This window comes from Phasianus colchicus, chromosome 14 (genome assembly GCF_987193195.1).
Source record: "Phasianus colchicus chromosome 14, bPhaCol1.hap1.1, whole genome shotgun sequence".
Lineage (NCBI taxonomy): Eukaryota > Metazoa > Chordata > Aves > Galliformes > Phasianidae > Phasianus > Phasianus colchicus.
In genome coordinates, this window is record NC_143449.1 from 9,786,730 (window position 1) to 9,805,497 (window position 18,768).

At 47.5% G+C, this 18,768-nt stretch overlaps 1 protein-coding gene and 1 long non-coding RNA gene across 3 annotated transcripts; one reads left to right on the top strand and one right to left on the bottom strand.

Moving 5' to 3' along the window:
• Positions 1-9,661: 9,661 nt before the first annotated feature.
• LOC116229443 (transcription factor SOX-3-like) lies at positions 9,662-12,798 on the bottom strand. The gene has a single exon (XM_031593915.2). The coding sequence runs from the start codon at positions 12,601-12,603 to the stop codon at positions 11,653-11,655; it is 951 nt and encodes a 316-aa protein (XP_031449775.1). The 5' UTR covers positions 12,604-12,798; the 3' UTR covers positions 9,662-11,652.
• Positions 12,799-12,911: 113 nt separating this feature from the next.
• On the top strand, positions 12,912-17,218 carry LOC149916006 (uncharacterized). Of its 2 annotated transcripts, XR_016471097.1 has the most exons (5): positions 12,912-13,874; positions 14,664-14,760; positions 15,529-15,611; positions 16,426-16,640; positions 16,742-17,218. It is a non-coding gene; the product is annotated as an uncharacterized LOC149916006 (long non-coding RNA). The 2 variants fall into 2 exon arrangements; XR_016471096.1 differs by having other exon boundaries at positions 14,664-15,611.
• The last annotated feature ends 1,550 nt before the right edge of the window (positions 17,219-18,768 follow it).

Genomic DNA, 18,768 nt, shown 5'->3' on the forward strand with positions numbered 1-18,768 from the left:
CATGCTTGTGTCCATTCTTGATGGTCCATTTGGTAACTGGCTTGCAGAAATGTCTGATGTCAGATGACTCCAGGCTGTACCCAAAGCAGACACAGAAAACAAATCTGATGTTTTTTTCCCTACGAAGGCCCATTTCTCTATGCTTTAAAGCTTTAACGATGCTAACAACTGAGCAGCCAGTATTTTGTCTGGTTGCACATGCAAGAGAAGTGGAATCTGAACCGTTAGCTGTTAATTCAGAACACACAGCATAAAGCCATAGAACGTAACCAGGACATGTTGGTAGGATGCAGTACGGACAGGTTACACAGAGTGAAAAGGCTGAATAAATCCCATGGCCGATGACATGGTCACTGAGTCATGAAAAGGCCAGGCTCCTGGAATTTTGCAGCTGCTAGTAGATTCAGCGCGTGCAGCAAAGCAACAAGCGAACTCAGCTACAACTTAACCTGGCATAGAACTGCTCTGACATTAAAACTACATAAAATTCCCATGATAAAGAAATTTTGTAAGAATAACAATAAACTTCAATTCCTCATAATCTTTCTTTGTCTTTAAGATTCATTCGTATATCTTACTGCAAAACGTAGAAAGAAGAAAATGCCTTTTGTGTTCAAATAAAGCATGATAGACACCGATTCTATTTTTAGTGAAATTAAGCCATTTAAGTGACACTGCTTACTGAGAGAAGGAATTGATTTTGTATCAATTGGTTTCTGATGTCCCACCTAGCTTGCAGCAAGAAGCACCTTCTGCAAACTACAAACACACGGAGGGTTATCAGCACCAGGTGGGGCCTGCAGAGCAGCCCACATCTTTCAGATCTCCAAAGCCATTGCACAAAGCCTCCAGGGAAGGCTGATCCAGTGCTGAGTGGCTCAGACACACTCCCACTGCTTTGGCAGACCACACTTGGAAAAATGGGAGAAAATGGCATCAGTTCAACTCTCCCTCTACTGGAGGTACAAACTCCATAGGGCACAGTAAGGTTATTAACTCTTTCATATAAACAGCCCAGTGAATCCTCTGAAAAAACAGTAGGCTTAAGCTAGTAGGCACTGGCTGTTTGTATTTCCCTATCCAAGGCCAGCAATCATTAACAGAGGCACACATATTGGGAGCAATTTCTTCTTCAGGATGCCAGATCTCTTCTGGAGGAACCATCATCATGAGAAAATGCTGGACACAGAGCTAGCAAGGCTTATTGCCTTGCTCTGAGTTTTTCTCTTCCAAACAGTGGGCAGAGCATCCATCTGAGAGAAGCCACCTCTCCCCCCTGCCACTGCCTCACTGGGTGTCCATCTTTGTGGTTGTAACTGAGTTGCACCAATTTCCCTTGTAAACTGCCCTGAGATCTAACCCAGAAAACAACAAAAAAATCTCCAGGAATTACTATTGAACCAAAACTTCTGTCCCAGCACAGGGCTGCTGGGTTTCCATGAGATTCAGGGGTGCATCTGATCATTTACCTTTCAGTCAGAGCAAATCAATTCTTTTACAAATGGCAGAGTGTTCTGATTCAGGCAAAGCCTGAGTTCACCAGTGAGAGCAATACAGAGAAACTTACTGGAAGCCCAAGTCAAACTGACCAAGTCAAACTGACCAAGCTGGTGCTGACTCACACCAATTACATGCAGAGAACATCCGTGGAACACCGGCCTCTCTTCATCCAGCACACAGTTCACAGTGTTTGATACAGCCCTGCTTTAAGATCTGAAAAATTTTCCTGGAGATAAACTTGTATGCCTGTCTTTTATTTTCCTGCCATTCCTTTGCTAAGATCCTGCTCAAATCGAGCCCATTTCTCCTGGTTGTGTCACAGGGCACCACCCAGCAGAACTGTTTTTTTCTTCCTTTTACATCCTTCAAGTGCTATACAAACTTCCTCCTCCCTTCACTGGACATCACCTCGTCCACCTTCCACCTCTTTGTATCTCTCCTGAGGTCATGGAGACCTCTTGCCCCAGATACATTTTTTTAATCTCCAGTCTCAAATTTCTCCACTGGCAACGTGAGGCAGCAACACAGTGCTATATCCCAGCTACGGATACGTTGAAAAACTCTATACTGTTTACCTGCCATTTAGCCAATTTAGCTTTCTTTTATTAAAAGCACGTGCACACTGTGCCTGTACAGTGCCTCCAGCACAGCCATGGCAGAGATCCCTTAGGATAATTGTGCAGTGAAATTGCCATCTTCCCTACCTGCCAGCAAAGCTGCACAAACCCACAGACCCCAAAGATATCTGGTATGCAAGGCAATTCCTACATCATCTGAAGTTTGTGATAAAACTAGTTTCCTAGCCGATTGGCTCTAAAGACACCTCGACAAAGCAATCCTAACTCGTTCTTTGGTATTCGGCCGTCAGGATCATTAGCACCAGCTAGGTGTTATCTTCCCTTTCCCTCTTCACTCTGGAGCCTGTAAATGTTAAAGGTACTTAAGGCCACTTAAATATCAACATTGCCAAACATTTAGCAGCTGATCCTACTGACATACATCCCAATCTGAAGATTATGTACTTCTCTGCACCTAGGGAATGAGAATGTGGTCGAACCCATGTTTCACATGTTTACTTTATGATTAGCCACATTTTACCAGCAAACTCTTACTAACGTCCCTCGTCAGCTTAAATTTAACAATTAAATGAATTATGCCATCGAACAAAGAAGTAGGAATATGGCAGAATATGGTAGAATAAAAGAGAGACCTGACTGTATATTTTTGTTTTCTGCATCATTTTGATACAATTGAAGTAGCTTATACTTTATCAATAATTTATGTAGGTAGTGTACATAAAAAAGTGTAGTACATTTGTGTGTCATCTACCAGTACTTCATGCACCAAAGGAGATATGTTCATATTTGTGTGCTATATGACACCTTCAAGTAAACACAGGACCTCTTTATAGTTTGCCTCTTCTCCCCCCATCATCTGCTGCAGTCATGCTGCTGCATGCTGTGCCTTTCTTAAGCTATTAGACCACATCTTGCCACAGGCAGATTCTGTTGACATCACTGAGGCTAGGATACCATCCTGTTATATGCTCACACACTGTTGTATACTTACTTATATATGCTAAGGTCAGAAGAAACAATTATGATTCTTTACCCTAGCCCCCGTGACATAGCTGAGACTATTAAATCTTACCCAGAGGTTTCTGGAGTGAATTATTCTCTCCTACTGCATAAGTGAACTCCACTGAGCCCAGGAGATTGTTATTCATACTGTAAGGCAAGCAGCACCTACCACAATTTGAGTGATGAAATAAATAATAATGCAGCCAACCAGAATGGGAGACAACCTAGATGATAAATACTCATCAAAATTCAGCATATCTGAGCTAGCTCCCTCCCAGAGTTCGCCTGTCCTCTTCTTGAGTGAGATTTTGGGAACAATTGCCAGTAGATCTTCATTGTTTCTCTTCATTCATTAACTACAACAGATTTTTGTGCTGCGTTCTCACCTCAAGGGAAGGATAAGCAAGATTCTGGTCATGTGCATATTGAAAAGTAACTGTAAGAATACAACATTCAGATGTATTTAAATACACTATAACATTGCATTTTCTTTTCATCACAATTTTGAGTAATCCTCAGCAGTGAAACATACATATCTCAAGGTGATAAACTCCTCTCACCCCATTATCTTAAGCCTTCCCCTTCCATCTCCATTAGTTTTATCATTTGCCTTTTTACATCTCACCTCCCTGCCCAGCCTTCACTAAACAGATTTAGACAAAACTCTTGGTACTGTTAAATACAGTGTCATTTTCTATCTACGTGCTCAAATATCAAGAGAACGATGTTTGTGATTAAACTATAGAAATGTAGTTTTAAACTGAGGTTGTCTTTAGTTCCTTTCTTCCAGATGCACCACTGCAGAGCACGAACACAGCCTTGTAAGGCTTAAAAGAAAGGATCTCGGTTTAGCCAGAACAATGCATTTCACAGAGCCACTGCTTTCGCTTACCTCCCATGCTGTGGGTTACTATTTGCTTTCCCACACTTCCCTTTGGGCCGCCAGTCTTCAGAGCTGGAATTAAGACAGGCACAAACGGTGATTAAACCTACTTAGGTATATGAATGTGACTATCAGAATCACATCTAATGCTTTAGAAGCTGGGGGAAAACAAGTCCTTCTCCTCTGAAAAGTTTGCAGTCTAAAACATATTAAAATCAAGATTTGAAGGGTTACTTTGGCAACAAAATCTGTGATGCAATTTATTAGACACCTGCTTCCCCTTTGCAAGCATTCTTTTTTCTCATGATATGGGCAAGGTAACCCTAAATCCTCCCCCTGCCACCTGAGCTTCTTAGCTTTGTAGTGATAACTCCAATTTCCTTATGACTTTTTCCTCTCCTTTCTGAAGAAGGCCTGCTCCATTTTGTTCTTCTCTCTCCAGTACTTTTACCAGTAAACCAAAGCAGAAATTGTAAAACCCACAGCTAGCAGCTGTTCTTAACAGCTATTGTTTAGGAACTTCTCCCATGTATTGGTAACGATCTCAGCTGTCTCCATTTTGAAAATCAGCAAGGAAGCTGCTCTACTGACTGCTGCTTGCTTAAGGACCATGTTCACCTCCTCCCTTGTCACAAATCATAACAGGAAATCAAGTGTTATAACCGCAAAATAACTTCAGAGATGGTTATGCCCTCAGTTCAATATTGAGGTGTCCTTCTTCTGGCTCCTACCCCGATTCACTTGGATCTGGGTAGCACTTGGAAAGCACTTGGCTGTGCTTTCAATCCAAACTGCCTTGCCCATAAGTGACCAAGCACAGGAGGACCTACTTTGCACTGAAAGTGAAGCAGACCGAGCACCAAATGTCTGCCAGTGCCTTCCCAACACCACTCCTTGGACTTGTTTTCAGTCAGTCCCTCTTTCTCCTCTAGAAGTCCTGTGCCACTGTACAACATCATGATGACAGCTGTGTCTTTAATCTTAATGGAAGAAAGCATCTGAGAAATCATTCTGCAGAAATGCTGGTACCCAGGTAGGGCCACCAGCACGGCTGAGGGGAAAGCTGCCTGCAAGTGTAATTTGATGAAAACTAGAGATCAGGAGTTCTGTTAGAAAATAAGGGACTTTCCCATGGTGAAAACTTAATGTAGGATAAACAAAATTCCTTAAGCCTGTGCGTATCAGAGCAGTATCCTGAAGTTGCTGACCTAAATTCTAATCCTTTTTGGAATAAAAAGGAATAAAAGTTTGTAGGAGAAGTTTCTATATAATGAAAAATCCACATGATCTTACAAATTTTGGCAGAGCCATTCTCCTCTGTGTAGCTCACCAAACTCCTCCTATTAATTGGCTCATCAGTCATCAAGCAACAGAGTAACAGAACAGCTCTCAGGTGCACAGGACAGTTCCCTGCTAGCTGCCAAACCAGTAATATTTCCTACTTCAGAATATTGAGTAGATCTTCCATTGACAGCACAGCCTAATTTCTCAAATAACCTTTTTGTTATACTGATGTCTTAGCATGAAGCAACAGAATAAACCTTATTTCCTTCATTAATTCAACTGAAGTTATCAGTCCCTGCTTACCCAGGACTTTCAAACCAAAACAGCTTATTCTTGGCTGGAATTATTCCCACAGAATGCAATTGCAGACTGAAATCTATTGGGAGAAAAAGAGCAGAAGACATATTGGAAAAAAAAAAATACTTCCAAGTTAATGTCCTTACCTTGAAAATAGTTTATAAAACCCTTTTGTTATAACTTTGCATGCTGTGCACAACATAGACCAAGTCAGAAAAAAAAAGCCCTCAGCTGTACTTAGGACATTCCCTGAGGGAATGCAGACAGGGCTAATCCTCACTGCAGCATCCTGCAGACCTGCTGGATGCCTGAGAGACTGTGCAGCATTGCCTTGGCACACACGTTTGCCATTTAGCACATTCAACTCCTTCACTTCCTTTTACTTTAAGAGCATGACAATTAATTCCTGTTACTGTCCCATCTCTGGTATGCTCATAAAAATTCCACACCTGTTTCACAAATGTTCACCTGTTTAGTGGTCTGAAGAAAGGTACTTTTTGCCCAATAATGAATGTAAAATTTACTTTTTATAAGGAACTGTTGCTATCACATGTGTACTGTTTACAGGCTATTTAATGATGCATCTTAAAGGATTAAAAAAAAAAAAAAGTGATTTAGAGTAAAAGTCCTTTTCTTAACTTGGTGCAGAAGCTTTTCTGACTCAGCAGCACAGCACAGTACAATGAAAATGGAATCAGTGCTAACTGCCAGATTCTGAACTCTGAATGGGCCAAGTTTCCACTGACTTTCAGGATTCCTTCCCTTGCAAATGATATTCAAGAACAGTCGTTAGATGCACCTGAACTGCGTCCACCTCTATGTTCTGTCTCTCCCCTTTGTGTCAAGTAGATGTATAGAATTTTTGAAATCAGTGCAGCAAGCTGTGAATGATGGTGCATGAAATGAATAAGCTGACTCTAGTACAAAGGGGAAATCCTGAGGGCTGGGTGCAATCACTGCTATGCTATTTCCTGTGGCCTATACAGAAAAGACGCATAATATTCTTCAAGGAGACAAAGAAAAAAGCTCACAGAAGGCAGAAGTCTCAATCAGAAGCCCCAGAAGAGATAAGTGGAAGACAGAAGCTCACGAGTTATTAACATTGCTTAATTTCCCTCTTATTCCTAATCTGTTCCCCCCCTTATGCCTAATACATATCAAGCTCTGGGCTGCTGTGCATGTGGAGCACACACACAGCAGTTTGGGGCTCTGAGAACTTGGCTCAGTTTGCATCTCACTGGAAGCAGTGCAGCTTATGCTTTTGTTTATGTTTCATGCTTCTTTTCTCCCCATCAGCCAAGGAAAATTTGCTCAGAGCCATCAGTGTGTGAGCTGTGATGGCCAAAACATGGAACGAGATGTAGTGATTTCCAGGAGAGAAACTGAGCAAACAGCTCTGGGGCAGTAATGTGTCAAACCCCACAACTGCTTCCTCGTGTGGAGATGGATCTGAAACTTCTGTTACGTGATCTTTTAAACCAGATCGTGGGCAGAGGGATTCCTCTTAGCTGATGTATAACTGAAGTGCCCAGGGATAAAGAAGGGTTAAGTGAACTTAACAACAGCAGTAAAAGATTTCTCATACAGATGAGCATCCTGCAAATAACACAGATGTAAATAACATGTGTGTGATACACCTCTGAATCCAAGATACATCTCAAGAGTGGAATTACTCAAGTACGGAATCACGGTGGTACTCCCCTCATACTCACACACTCAGTACTATGCTCCCCTGCTGCACCAAGCAGGTATAGATCTCATTTTAAAAACTAGAAGACTGAGGTATAAAATGGCTAAAGAGCTTCTGAGGATGTCTTTCAAGGAAGCAAACCTGAAAGCCTGTTTGCTTGACCAGCAGCACAAAGAAGTTCACAGTGAATGGTATTCACAGCAAAGAATAATTAATTCTTCATCCAGAGGACATTCTGTTGTGAATTAAAAGTCACTGTGTTGCATTTGTTACTGCATCCAGTGGCATCCGGAAAAGTCACAATAGAAAACTGTTCTGGAATACTTTATCTGCATTAATCACTAAATGACCCAATGCAAGCAGAACTGCCATAACAGCTCTCCTTCCCAAGAAATGGTAATGCAAATGAATCCAGGTGCCACATCTCTCTCTAAGATTTCTGCTTTTTGTCACTTCAGGATTATCATTGAAAGAATCTGAGTGCACCATGTAAACCACCTGGAGCCAAGCGCAGTAAGTAGAGGAAGGAGCTCTATGTAAGTAGAAAAGAGGTCACATAGAACCTCTAACTTTTGCAGGTATTGCTTGCTGCAGCAGCATCCAGTCCTGAGCATCACTTCACCTTTTTAGCTTTCTTTGTTCCTGTGAAATAATTATTTCCATTAGCACTGGGAGATGGTTAGATATGTTACTGTCTTTCTAATGTTCCTGGAAAGTGTACCTTCTTAGCCTCACGTTGATATAGTGAAGCACTGATGCATCAGAGCTTCCACAAAGTGTTTGTGTCAGTCGTATGCCTTTTTGAAATTCATGTCTTTCAATAGCAAAAAAGTAGTAAAAAAATAAAGGAAATTTAAAAAATTGTTTAAAAAAATATTCACACAAGCAAAGTTCTCTGCTGATTATTTGAATTGACACTCCAATCATAATGCCTCACAAGTCTGATTTAAAATATTTTTACTTTCCAATTGCTGTGGAAATAAATGATCTCTAATGGTCTTTGGTAAAGAACCACCATAGTGTAACCAGAGCTGCTGTTTTTACAACAGCCTAACACAAGCGCCAAGTGTGATCTCCCACTCTTCCATTCAAAAAAGTGTGAACACAAAAGCCTAAATATTGTCCTTACACTTAAATGTTAACATTGTTAACACGCTGCTAAGCTCCGCTACCAATTCAGTATTTCTAAGGAAAAACGATGCACTTGCATCTATTCTAAGTGTTCCAGAATAAGGCTGCAGTGTTTCAGTTGTGCAAACAGTTGCTTGTGGTTTTGCACACATAACAACTGGGCATCCCACTGGCAGCTCTGCCTTATCAGGTGCTGTGGGCTTCTGGAGGGAAAGGTCCTTTCCCAGAGCTGATGCACAGCACCTGGCTGCTGCTGCTGCCACCTCACCTGCCCTCCCCAGCACCAGCATGGCTCCATTTGCTTTTGTCCCACACCAGCAGGAGTGTGAAATCCCTCACAAGCACTGCTCAAAAGGCTCTTGGCTTTAACAGATGCAGGATGCATGCCCACCACATCGGGAATAAACTACATGTTTTGCAATCAAAAGCAGTACAAACAAAGCATACCTTCATTAATTTTAGAAAGAGCACATTTCTGTGTTTGTTCCTCAGGACATTCCTCGAGTCCCAGCAAGGGACATAGTGGTGGTCTCAGAAAAGAAGTTATCTTTCAGGTAATTTCTCCCTGATGGAAAACACACTTGTGTTTGGAGCTGTGTTTGTGAGCACAGATGGGTTCATGGGACCAGCCTGCAGCAGGTCTCTCCCCAGGCAGAGGTGTGTGCCTGTTCCCAACGCTTCTCACAATCCGCCAATGTGAGGATTATGATAAAGTTCAGCCTCAGGATGCTGGAAGCTGCAGGGTGGCTTTGGCTCTCAGAACTAACAGCTCGGGAAAAGCACCTGCATGCCACACGCTGACATGAGCTCTCAGAGAATACATCAGTAAATAGAGGAATCTCCTCTGACACCTCAGGGACTTGTTGAGAAGCTGCCCTTAGGCCCTGACAGAAAGGAGGATAACTTGAACTCACGTGCTGCAAACCTTCTGAAGAGCAGTGTTTCTCTCACTTCGTGGCAGAGAATCCACTTCTAGAGAGCTCAGGTGAAGAGAGCAACTACTTAGAGTGATGCAGGTGCAATTCAGCTCTGAAGGCAGCAGAGACAGCAGCAGCCCACCTGCCCAGAAGCCCTGGCTTTTGTCAGACTTCCATTGCGCATCTTTCTGGAAATGCTGCGGGAGAGCAGTTTGGTGGAACAGGACGGCCTCACTTCCTCTCTCGGAGCTGCCCCGGCACTGCCCGTTGGGAGAGCTCTGGGGAAAAGCTTCACCCGGCGCCGAGATGCTGCGGTACCTCGTGCTGCCCTGCACGACTCCATGGACAGCAGCAGCACCACCTACACCATCCCATCCCATCACTCCTCTCTATCTCAGGGTATAGGGTCGCTTCTCCTCAGGGATGGAGAAGAGATGGTGGAGCCAACACGAGGAAACACAGCCTTCAGTTTGCCAGAGATGTAACCAGCAATGTTAAGAAGGAGCTGAACAGAGTGTTAGGCGCACTGGATTCCTGCACGGCTACTCTTGAGCCGAGAGGAAGATGTGTGCTACCGGGGCTCATCCCAGCTCACTGCACCGAGTGGGGAGCACAGGGGCCGAAGAGCAGTGTGGCAGCTGCATGGGCTTTCCCGAGGCTGCCGACCCGCAGCAGCTTCTTCTCGGGGAGACAGGGAGCCGGGCAGCGCACCAAGGAACAGACTGGCGGTGCGGAGTGAAGAACGCTCGGTTTTGCCTCTGCGGAGCCGGAAGAAGGACCTGACCGACCTCGGCCGGAGAACGAGGTGGACGTGCCGCGGGAGGCGGGGGGCCCGGCCCGGGAGGCCGCAAGCAGCGGGTAGGGAGGACGGGGCTTCCACTTCCCGACAGTGAGCGGCAGCGGAGGTGCCCCTCGGAGCAAAACGAAAGCAAACAGCGAAAACACCCTCCGTTTTCCTTCCGTTCCGTAGAAAGGCAAACAGAGAAACCATCATTCGTATCAAACGAAAGGCAAAAACGGACCGGGGGGAGTTGCATCGCGACGCGCACTGCCGCTTTGCGGGAGCGCCGGTGCTCAGAGCCGGGCGGGATGCGGAGCGCTGCGGGAAGGATGCGGCCCAGCGGGAGCGGAGCCTGTCCGTAACAATGCACCCCGGTAACGCGGGCTGCTAGGAAAATAAAAGTTGTCCAGACTCAAAACACACTCGTCAAACACACCGAAAAGTTTGAATTATTTATTTCCTCTGGGGACTCCTGTAACCATTTATTTTTAATAGAACCTAATTAAGAGTTCCCCAGCGGGTTTTACTTTCGTAAATATTTCAGATGAGTTCGGGCTTCTGGGCAAATCCTCCAGAGGAAAAGAAAAAAAAAAAAAAGTATAATAAAAGATGCGAGGCGCAGTTTCAGCCCTTCCCTCCCGTCAGCAGAAGAGGCAACAAGTGGCCGCCGTGCGGGAGCAACGCGGCTCCAGCGGTCCGTTCGGGAACGGCGCGGAGGCTCCGAGGAGGAACGAAGTCACACGGCGATCGACAGCCCCTGGCCCAGCCGAGGAGCGGCTGTGCGGGACGGGACGCATTGAGCGGCGGAGCCGCCCCGCACAAACGCCGTGTAAAGCATACGGAGGACTCTTCGTTTTAAAGATAGAAGAAAACCAGGCACAGGGAAGGAGATTTTCGATAACTTTTTCTTTCTTTTTGGAAGAAATTCGGTAAACAAACAAAAAAAAATTAAAACGTTTCTTCGTCTGATATGTCAAAACATCGTTCACAGTAAAATTCACAAACCGATTTACATAAGTTTACAGCTTAAGAAAAACCCAGACACACAACTTGCTATAAATAAAAGAAAGGGTTTGCGACCCGCACAGCTCTCTCCCACCGCCCCCTTTCCGTAGGAACAAAACCCTAAAGTCAAAAACTCTACGAATTGCGGACACGAACCGAGCTGCGTTCGGCAAGGTGGGAAGAACAACACTTTCAGTAACCACAACGAAAATGTAAACAACGGAACAACTGAGTTTGAAAACAACACCCGCCGGGTCGGTTTTTCGTTTTGTCATTGCAACGCTAAAATCGAACGGGAAGATGCACCATCTTTAAGACTTGGAAGCGAACAAAACTACGCCCAAACCCGCGGAGACCGGGAGAGTCGCCGTGGGTTAAGAACTTCACGGGGCTTTAGGAGGCGGTCGTGCTCTGTTAAAAGAACAGATTGCCCAAATCATTTTTGTACAAAAGGAGGAAAAAAAAAAAAGACAACTAACGGATTTTCTGTTTAAAATTTCTCCCAAGTTAGTCTCGAGTCTGCTGAGCCGCACGTCCCGGTGCTGGGGTTGCGATGAGGAGCCGTCCGGAGGAGGCCAGTTTGTTTATATGTGAGTTAGTGGTACGGTGCCGTTCACGGCAGTCCCGGCACTCTGGTAGTGCTGGTGCACACTGTGCAACCTGCTGCCCTGCAGGGCCGAAGGGTCTGTGGCGTCGCCCCCCGGGGGCAGGTACATGCTGATCATATCCCGCAGGTCTCCCAGGCAGGCTCTCTGCGAGTGCGAGGTGATGGCCGGCGGAGGCGAGCTGGGCTCGGACTTCACCACCGAGCCCATGGAGCCCAGGCTCATGGCCGTGGAGGGCTGCTGGCCGTAGGCGGCGGGGGACATGCTGTAGGTGGAGGCGGCGTTCATGTAGGTCTGCGCCGTGGACATCATGGGGCTGTACTGCAGGCCCGGCATGTCGTAGCGGTGCATCTGCTGCAGCTGCGGGCTGTTCATGCCCGGGTGCTGCCCGTAGCCCAGCTGGTCTTGCATCAGGGAGTAAGCCCCGTTGGTCCAACCGTTCATATGGGCGTAAGTGTCAATCCTCTGGCCCACCCCGACGGGGCTGCTCACCGCGTTGCCCCCTCCGGGGGCCAGCAGGTTGCCCGGCAGAGAGTATTTGTCCTTCTTCAGCAAGGTCTTGGTCTTCCTCCGGGGCCGGTATTTGTAATCCGGGTACTCCTTCATGTGCACGGCCCGCAGCCTCTTGGCCTCGTCGATGAAGGGCCGCTTCTCGGCATCGCTCAGCAGCTTCCAATCGGCCCCGAGGCGCTTGCTGATCTCCGAGTTGTGCATCTTGGGATTTTCCTGGGCCATCTTCCGCCTCTGGCCCCGCGACCACACCATGAAGGCGTTCATGGGGCGCTTCACACGGTCCTGGTCCGACCCGGCCCCCGCTCCGCTGCCGGCCCCGCCGCCGCCTTTGCCGTTGCCGCCCGGGGCCGGGTTCCCCCCGGCGCTGCCCGGCGTGGGCTGTGGCGTCTTGATCTCGGTCTCCAGCATGCTGTACATGGCCGGGGCCGGTAAGAGATGCGCCAGGGTGGCAGACGGGCGGGCACAGCTCGGGGAAAGGAAGTTCAAAATAATAAAAGTAAAAGAAAGAAGCGGTCCGGGCGGCGGCTGCAGGAGGAAGAAGCAGCTTTCCTCTGCCGTTCCCCGAGGTACAGCAGAGGTTCCCGCGGGCAGCGCTGAGCGATGCGCACACCTCTCCCGGGGGCATTTGATTGACGGGCTATAAATGAGCGGGCGGCGGCCAATCAGCGAGCGGTTCCCGACAGCCCCAACGCCGGTAATGGGCCGGTTTGGAGCGGACGGGGATGGGCAAAAAAGTTGGTGTTTGGAGACTGCCGGGACCGAGCCCCTCCCGCCGCAACCCCCGAGGTGCTGGACCTGCAGCGGGCACTCGCCGGGGTGCGGAGCGGGCAGCGGGGATCGTGCAGGTGCTGGCGGGGCTGGGAGCCGGGAGCCGGCGAGCGGATCCACGAGTTCGGTGTGCACAAAGAAATGAGCTTTCCAGCTCGAAGATTGTACGAACAGCTGTTCCTGTAACTCACAGAGGATGAAGGGGACGAGAATTAAACTTTCGCCTCTGGAGCGGTCTCTGCGGGGGGAAGCCGCCCTGCCCTGTCGGCATCAGGGGCGGCTGCCGGGCGCTCCGTCCAGGTGCCAGGCGGGTGCTCCGCTGCAGCTCTGTGCCTCCCTTCGTGTTGCTGGGCCGGGTTGGATGCCGGCAGGACGCTCCCGGCCCCCCACCCCTCGCCGAACCTCGGCCACTTGAGTTTTTTCCACTCGGCTGCCCCAGAGGGAGGGGGATGGGGGATGGCGCTTTGTAAAAACCGTTTTCATGGTAACGGCGAAGTTCTCTCCGTGTGAAAGAAAACTTGGGAAGGCTGGGGTGACCGGAGAGGAGCTCCCTGCAGCTGTCAATCACGGGCTTCCCTTTCCGTCCCTTCCCTCCCCTCCCCTTTCCTTTCCTTCCCTTCCTCCCTCGGAGGCGCGGACGCCCGCACCTACACGGCCGGTGCCGGGAACTCCGAAAGGCACGCAGCCTGTTTATGCTTTTCCTCCTTCCTCATCCTCCCGCCGTGTTCCGCTCCAGCTCCGCACGGGTAGAGGCACGGCAGCGTCCTTTGCCGGCGGAGATCCCATCACCGCCGGTGCTTTCCGATCAAACTGTCCCGGGGGTGCGGGACTGGGCAGGGGGCGCGGAACAGATGTGCCTGGGCGCCCCGTCCCGTCCAGGGGGGCAGGCGAGGAGGGAAGCTGCAGTTTGGCAGCCCTCGGTAAGAGAAGAGCGTAAGGATAACGGCGCTGGCTGGCAGGGCGGTGGGAGGACACGGGAAAGCAGCCGGGGGCTCCGGGCCGGTGCCGACAGCCCCGCGTCCCGCGGGGGGAAACGCGAAATGTGCAGGCTGCAAACAAACGGCCGCGCTGGAAGGGGGGAATCAACACGATGTGCTGGGTGGGAGTTTTATCGGAGTGGGTCGGAGCACTACAGTGCAAAGTTGTCGCTCGTTTTGTACGCATTTCTTTACTGACAAAATCATCTGAACAAAGTCAGTGGGGGAAATAACGCCGCTCGGACAAGCCGTGGTGCGACAGGAGCTTTGTCTGGTTTGTTGCTCAGTAATGTTGGACGAAATGAATGCGTTGCAGGGAGACAGCAGGTTTTTCTTATGGCGCTGTCGCGCAAAGAGCGCCGCGGGAGGAACTTCTGCAGCACATCGGGAGAGTTTTGACGAGTTCTATTTTAAGTTCAAACTCGTCCGAACGTTTTGACCGCTCGGTCCAGGGCTAAACCTTGCCAAGCAGGGGTGGGAGACGGACTGATCTGTGTCCTGGCCGCTCTGAAATGTTCTGATATGAGCGTTTGTCGGAGCGACCGAGCACGCATATTTGCAACGAACAACTAGGCAGAGTACAGAACTGGTGTATGCCGACAGCCCTGCGAGCGATGTCAGCCATCTGAATAAATAGTACAAGCTTCAAACTCTTATTTAGTCTTTCAGTTTGTGTTCCCGCGGCCTGAGGTGTCAATTGCATTTTTTCTTGTTGTTGTTGTTTTTTCCCAGCAGACACATCGTTTAGCATCTCACGGTCCATGTTATTAAAAGCCAGGCAATGTTTCTTTTGAAACATCACTCATCTCCTCACTGATGAATAAGAAGTGTAAGTATAGGTCGGTATTTCCAGATTTCACGGGTGCACAAAGTGCTCTCACAGCTCTGTGGTTTTGATGAGACATGCTTAAAAATGCGGCCGCTTTCTATTTGCAGAATGAACAGTGAGCAATACACCCAGCTCGGAACCTCTACCTCTTGGTAATGGTTCTGCCACAATTTGAACTCTCGAAGGAGAGGCAGGAGGCCACCTTCAGCGCTGTGCTGTCCCGCAGAGCTGGGGAGGTTGCGCAGGTCCCGGCAGAGAGAAGTGAGGTTCAGCTGTGGTTCCGCTGCCGGCATCCCTCTGCTAATACAAGGGATGCTCTCCTAGGTTGGAAGCTACAGATTGCTGCTGAGGCACAATAGGGAAGGAAGGGGAAGCGAGGCAAGTGCCGCTATACGAGATGTTATTTCCAAAAACGTCTTGCCGAGCGCTTTCAAAGGTCCGATCCCAGTCCCAGCCAGGTCCCTGATCCTTTCCGTGAGTAGAGTTGCTGCCAAGCAGGGAAGGGGCAGAAGCAGGAGAGCTGGCAGAGAGCGCCCAGTGCGGGGCTGGGGAGCACCACGGCTGGATGGAGCCATTTTCCTAAATTCCCTCCTCGGCTGTGGCTGGGATGAGGAGAAGCCATCTGGGGCTGAGAGCCCCAGTGCTCAGTCGGAGCCAGAGGCACTCATGTACAGAAGTACTGTTGTCAAACTCAGAAAAGCTCTCAGTTCTGTTTTGGTTTTTAATATTTTTTTTTTTTCTTTTTTTTTCTTTTTGGTGACAACGGAGCATGAGGCAAAAGCAAGAATTTACAGCGCGCTGAGAGCTGAACCTGAGAGAAAGTCCATGGCTGACAAGGGAAGATCTGCTTTGTATGTGATCAGCACTTAATAAGCAATAGCCATTAATATCTTTTAATTGCAACTCTTTAGAACTTGGGGAAGGAGTTCTTGGAAGGGAAGGTTGCTGGCTTTTAGATTGCTGGCTTTTAAAGCAATGCTATGCACCAAAAAAGCCCCGCTTAATCGCATTATTAAAACATTCCCCCCAACCCTGAGCATCAGTCCCAACCGGGCTCAGCCTTTACAGCATGCCTGAACTCAGAGCTGAGCCCCATTCGTTTGGTTCCTGCTGACCCTCACTTGGATGATTCCCTGAAAATAGCCATGTGATGCTTAAAAGAAAGGTTTGCATATTTCCGCATTCTGACTCTGTTTTAAGATTTCCCCAAAGTTTCCACACAGTAACGCAGCTCCCAAGTGGGTCACGTCGGGCTGGTGCTGCAGCCCCATCTCGATAGGTTGAGACAGGATTATTTTTATTCCCCTACCAGCAGTATCACATCAAACCAGCCTCTCGAGCTGCCTCGGACCGAGTTCTTATTTCCAGCTGGGGGCACAAACCACCGCACTCCCAAACGGGTTCCCTGTCCCCTCTGCCTCTTCACCCGTGCCCTCTGCAGAGCACTACAGCGATTGCAGCATCTCTGCTGCTCATCTGCCCCAAAGCACGAGGGATACCTTTGATGACATCATTATAAACAGTAACATTTAAAAACAAAAATCTCACAAGCGTGAATAAAACCCAGGCAGTCGTTTGGGTGCAGCTCAGTTCCTTTGAACCGAGCCTCCCAGCGCATTCAGGGGACAGCAGCAAATGCTGTTTTTTATCACTTTTTCCCCCCAGCTGAACTTTTATTTGGCTTCTACCAACAATAGCGGGCTGCAAACAGACCTCTCGGAGCGCCGTTGAATAGACTCTTTTCTGGCCCGGATTGTTTCCACCGCCACAAAAACAACCAGGAGCTCCGTGTCTTAATTGGGCTGCTCCCGGCCCTCGCTCATTCATTCAGGTGTTCGCCAGGAATTTGTTTATTAGCCTCTGACAAACGGCTCCTCCTGGTAATCGCCTCATGGGGTTGGGTTCTGCGGGAGGGGAGGGATGCGGCGGGGTGGGGGAATTGCTAATAAGGACCCCTCATCTCCAAGTTACCAATTAACAGAGCTGCAGAGCGGACCACCAGCACAGGACATCTCCCCTGGGCTCGCTGTGGAGCCCGGCGGAAACGAGAAAAACTCCGAGGGAAAAAAAGAGCACGAAACCCGGTGCTGAAGACGGCGGCAGGAACTTTGTGCATCTCCCCATGCTGCTCCCAGTCCCACATCTCTTCCTGAGCGCAGCAGCCCGTCCGTGTCCCGCCCGGTCCCACCCAGAGGCACGGGGCGGAGCAGAGCGGCCCCTGGTGCCCACGCAGCGCCCTTTGCCGCTGGTGTCCCCAGCAGCCCCGTGGGTTGGGGGTATCCCTACTCGCGGCCCTTTCCCCCACTCTCCGTGAGAGCTGAGCGGTTGTACAACTCATTCTCCAGGAAAACAAACCCACTCAATCACCTATGTTTTTTACCCATCGATAATTTGGTGAATCCTTCCCGCAGCGTTTTCTGTTCGGATTCAGTAACGCACCTCATTTGCTGGCAATGATGGTGAGGCTTTTTTTTTTTTTTTTTTTTTTTTTTTTTTTAAATGAGTCATATTAGAAATGCGACATTATTTGCAAAACTCGAACTTGCTAATTAGCTGCAAATAAACTATTAATTAGTGGCAAATTAAATCAAAACACATCTTATTTCTCCTCTCTGACACGCAATTTTGCAGGCATATATTGTTTCAAACTGCAGCCTGTATCACTGGAGCAGTAAATAGAGATCCTGAAAGGTTTCTTTTCAGGACAAATAATTAAAATATATTCTCCTTTAATTGACATTATAGAGGACACAAATGAGGTTTTCCTTTTAGAAATAAATAGCAGTTTCTAAATAAAGCTCTGTGGGCTGCAGAATGGAGGTTTCAACCAAATGAATAGTCATTACTACCTTTTCAATGATGTGGGCCTTTTGATCAGAAAAGAAATTAGCTCTAAAGGACAGACAATAGGAAGCCTGCCCTGCAATAGGAAGAAAATTAGATGGCTAAGGCTCTTAACAACACCTATCTCTATAAACCATGGAGCTTCTTGCTTTTCAATTACAGCTGTTCATTTCATAGAAGAAAAGTGGAAAAACATGGGGAATATAAACTCTGTTGCACCAAGAAGCCCGAGGCAGGATGGGGAGAGTCTTCCCATTTTCCTTTCATTTTAGTAGAATCAGTTAACGAACACTGTATATTTTATAACACCGAGAGCATTCAGTATAGTGTTCTCTAGGTCAAACAAGCAATCAAGATGGACAAAATTCAGTAAAGGAATGTTATTTTGAGTTGCTGGACACCAACTGCACACCTATGTGTTTTGAACACGCATCACATCCTTGTCCTCTTTCCTTGCAAAAAACAAAACCAGAATGAAGAGCTTGGGGAAAATGAACTGCTGAATAACACCACTGCATTTTGGTTACAGAAAAATTAATTTCACTTCCCGAGAATTGAAATGTTCATTCTTTCGTTACACTCCAGTATGAAAGAATATTTTAGACTTGTAACGCTTTGAACTCAGGCATCCTGGTTATTTTAGCAATCCTATTTTTACTTTCATTTTAAAACTTAACAGTAACTTCAATAACTTTAAAATGAATGCTCTCTCAAATTATTTCATTTGGATATTGTTTTCTGAACACCATTTTTCTTTCTTTGACATAAAATGTATGTTTTCCCATGAGTCTTAGGAAAAAAACATGGAAGCACACCTTTCCTCCTCCACAACTTCTCCCTGTTCGTACCTTCATGATGCAAATGGATGACAGTTTTCATTGATACTGTAACAGAAATAATCTTTCAGTGATTATTTGAACAGGTTACAGCTACAACGCTTTATTATGAACAAGTCCTGTTCTCATATTAACTTGTGGGACTACAAAGATCTCCTTAGAAATAAAACATGAAATCACAGAGTTTCTTCCTCTTATTTCCTTTTCCTTTTCCCTTTCTTCTCCTTTCTTTTCCCTTTCCCTTTCCTTCCTCTTCCCTTCCATTTGTCTCCCCCTCAAAACTATTTGCTTATAAACAAGTTTCCATGGTTAATTCAAAGACTGACTA

Excerpts from the sequence above, each read along its gene's own strand:
- LOC116229443 (XM_031593915.2), bottom strand. The coding sequence starts at position 12,603 with ATGTACAGCATGCTGGAGACCGAGATCAAGACGCCACAGCCCACGCCG.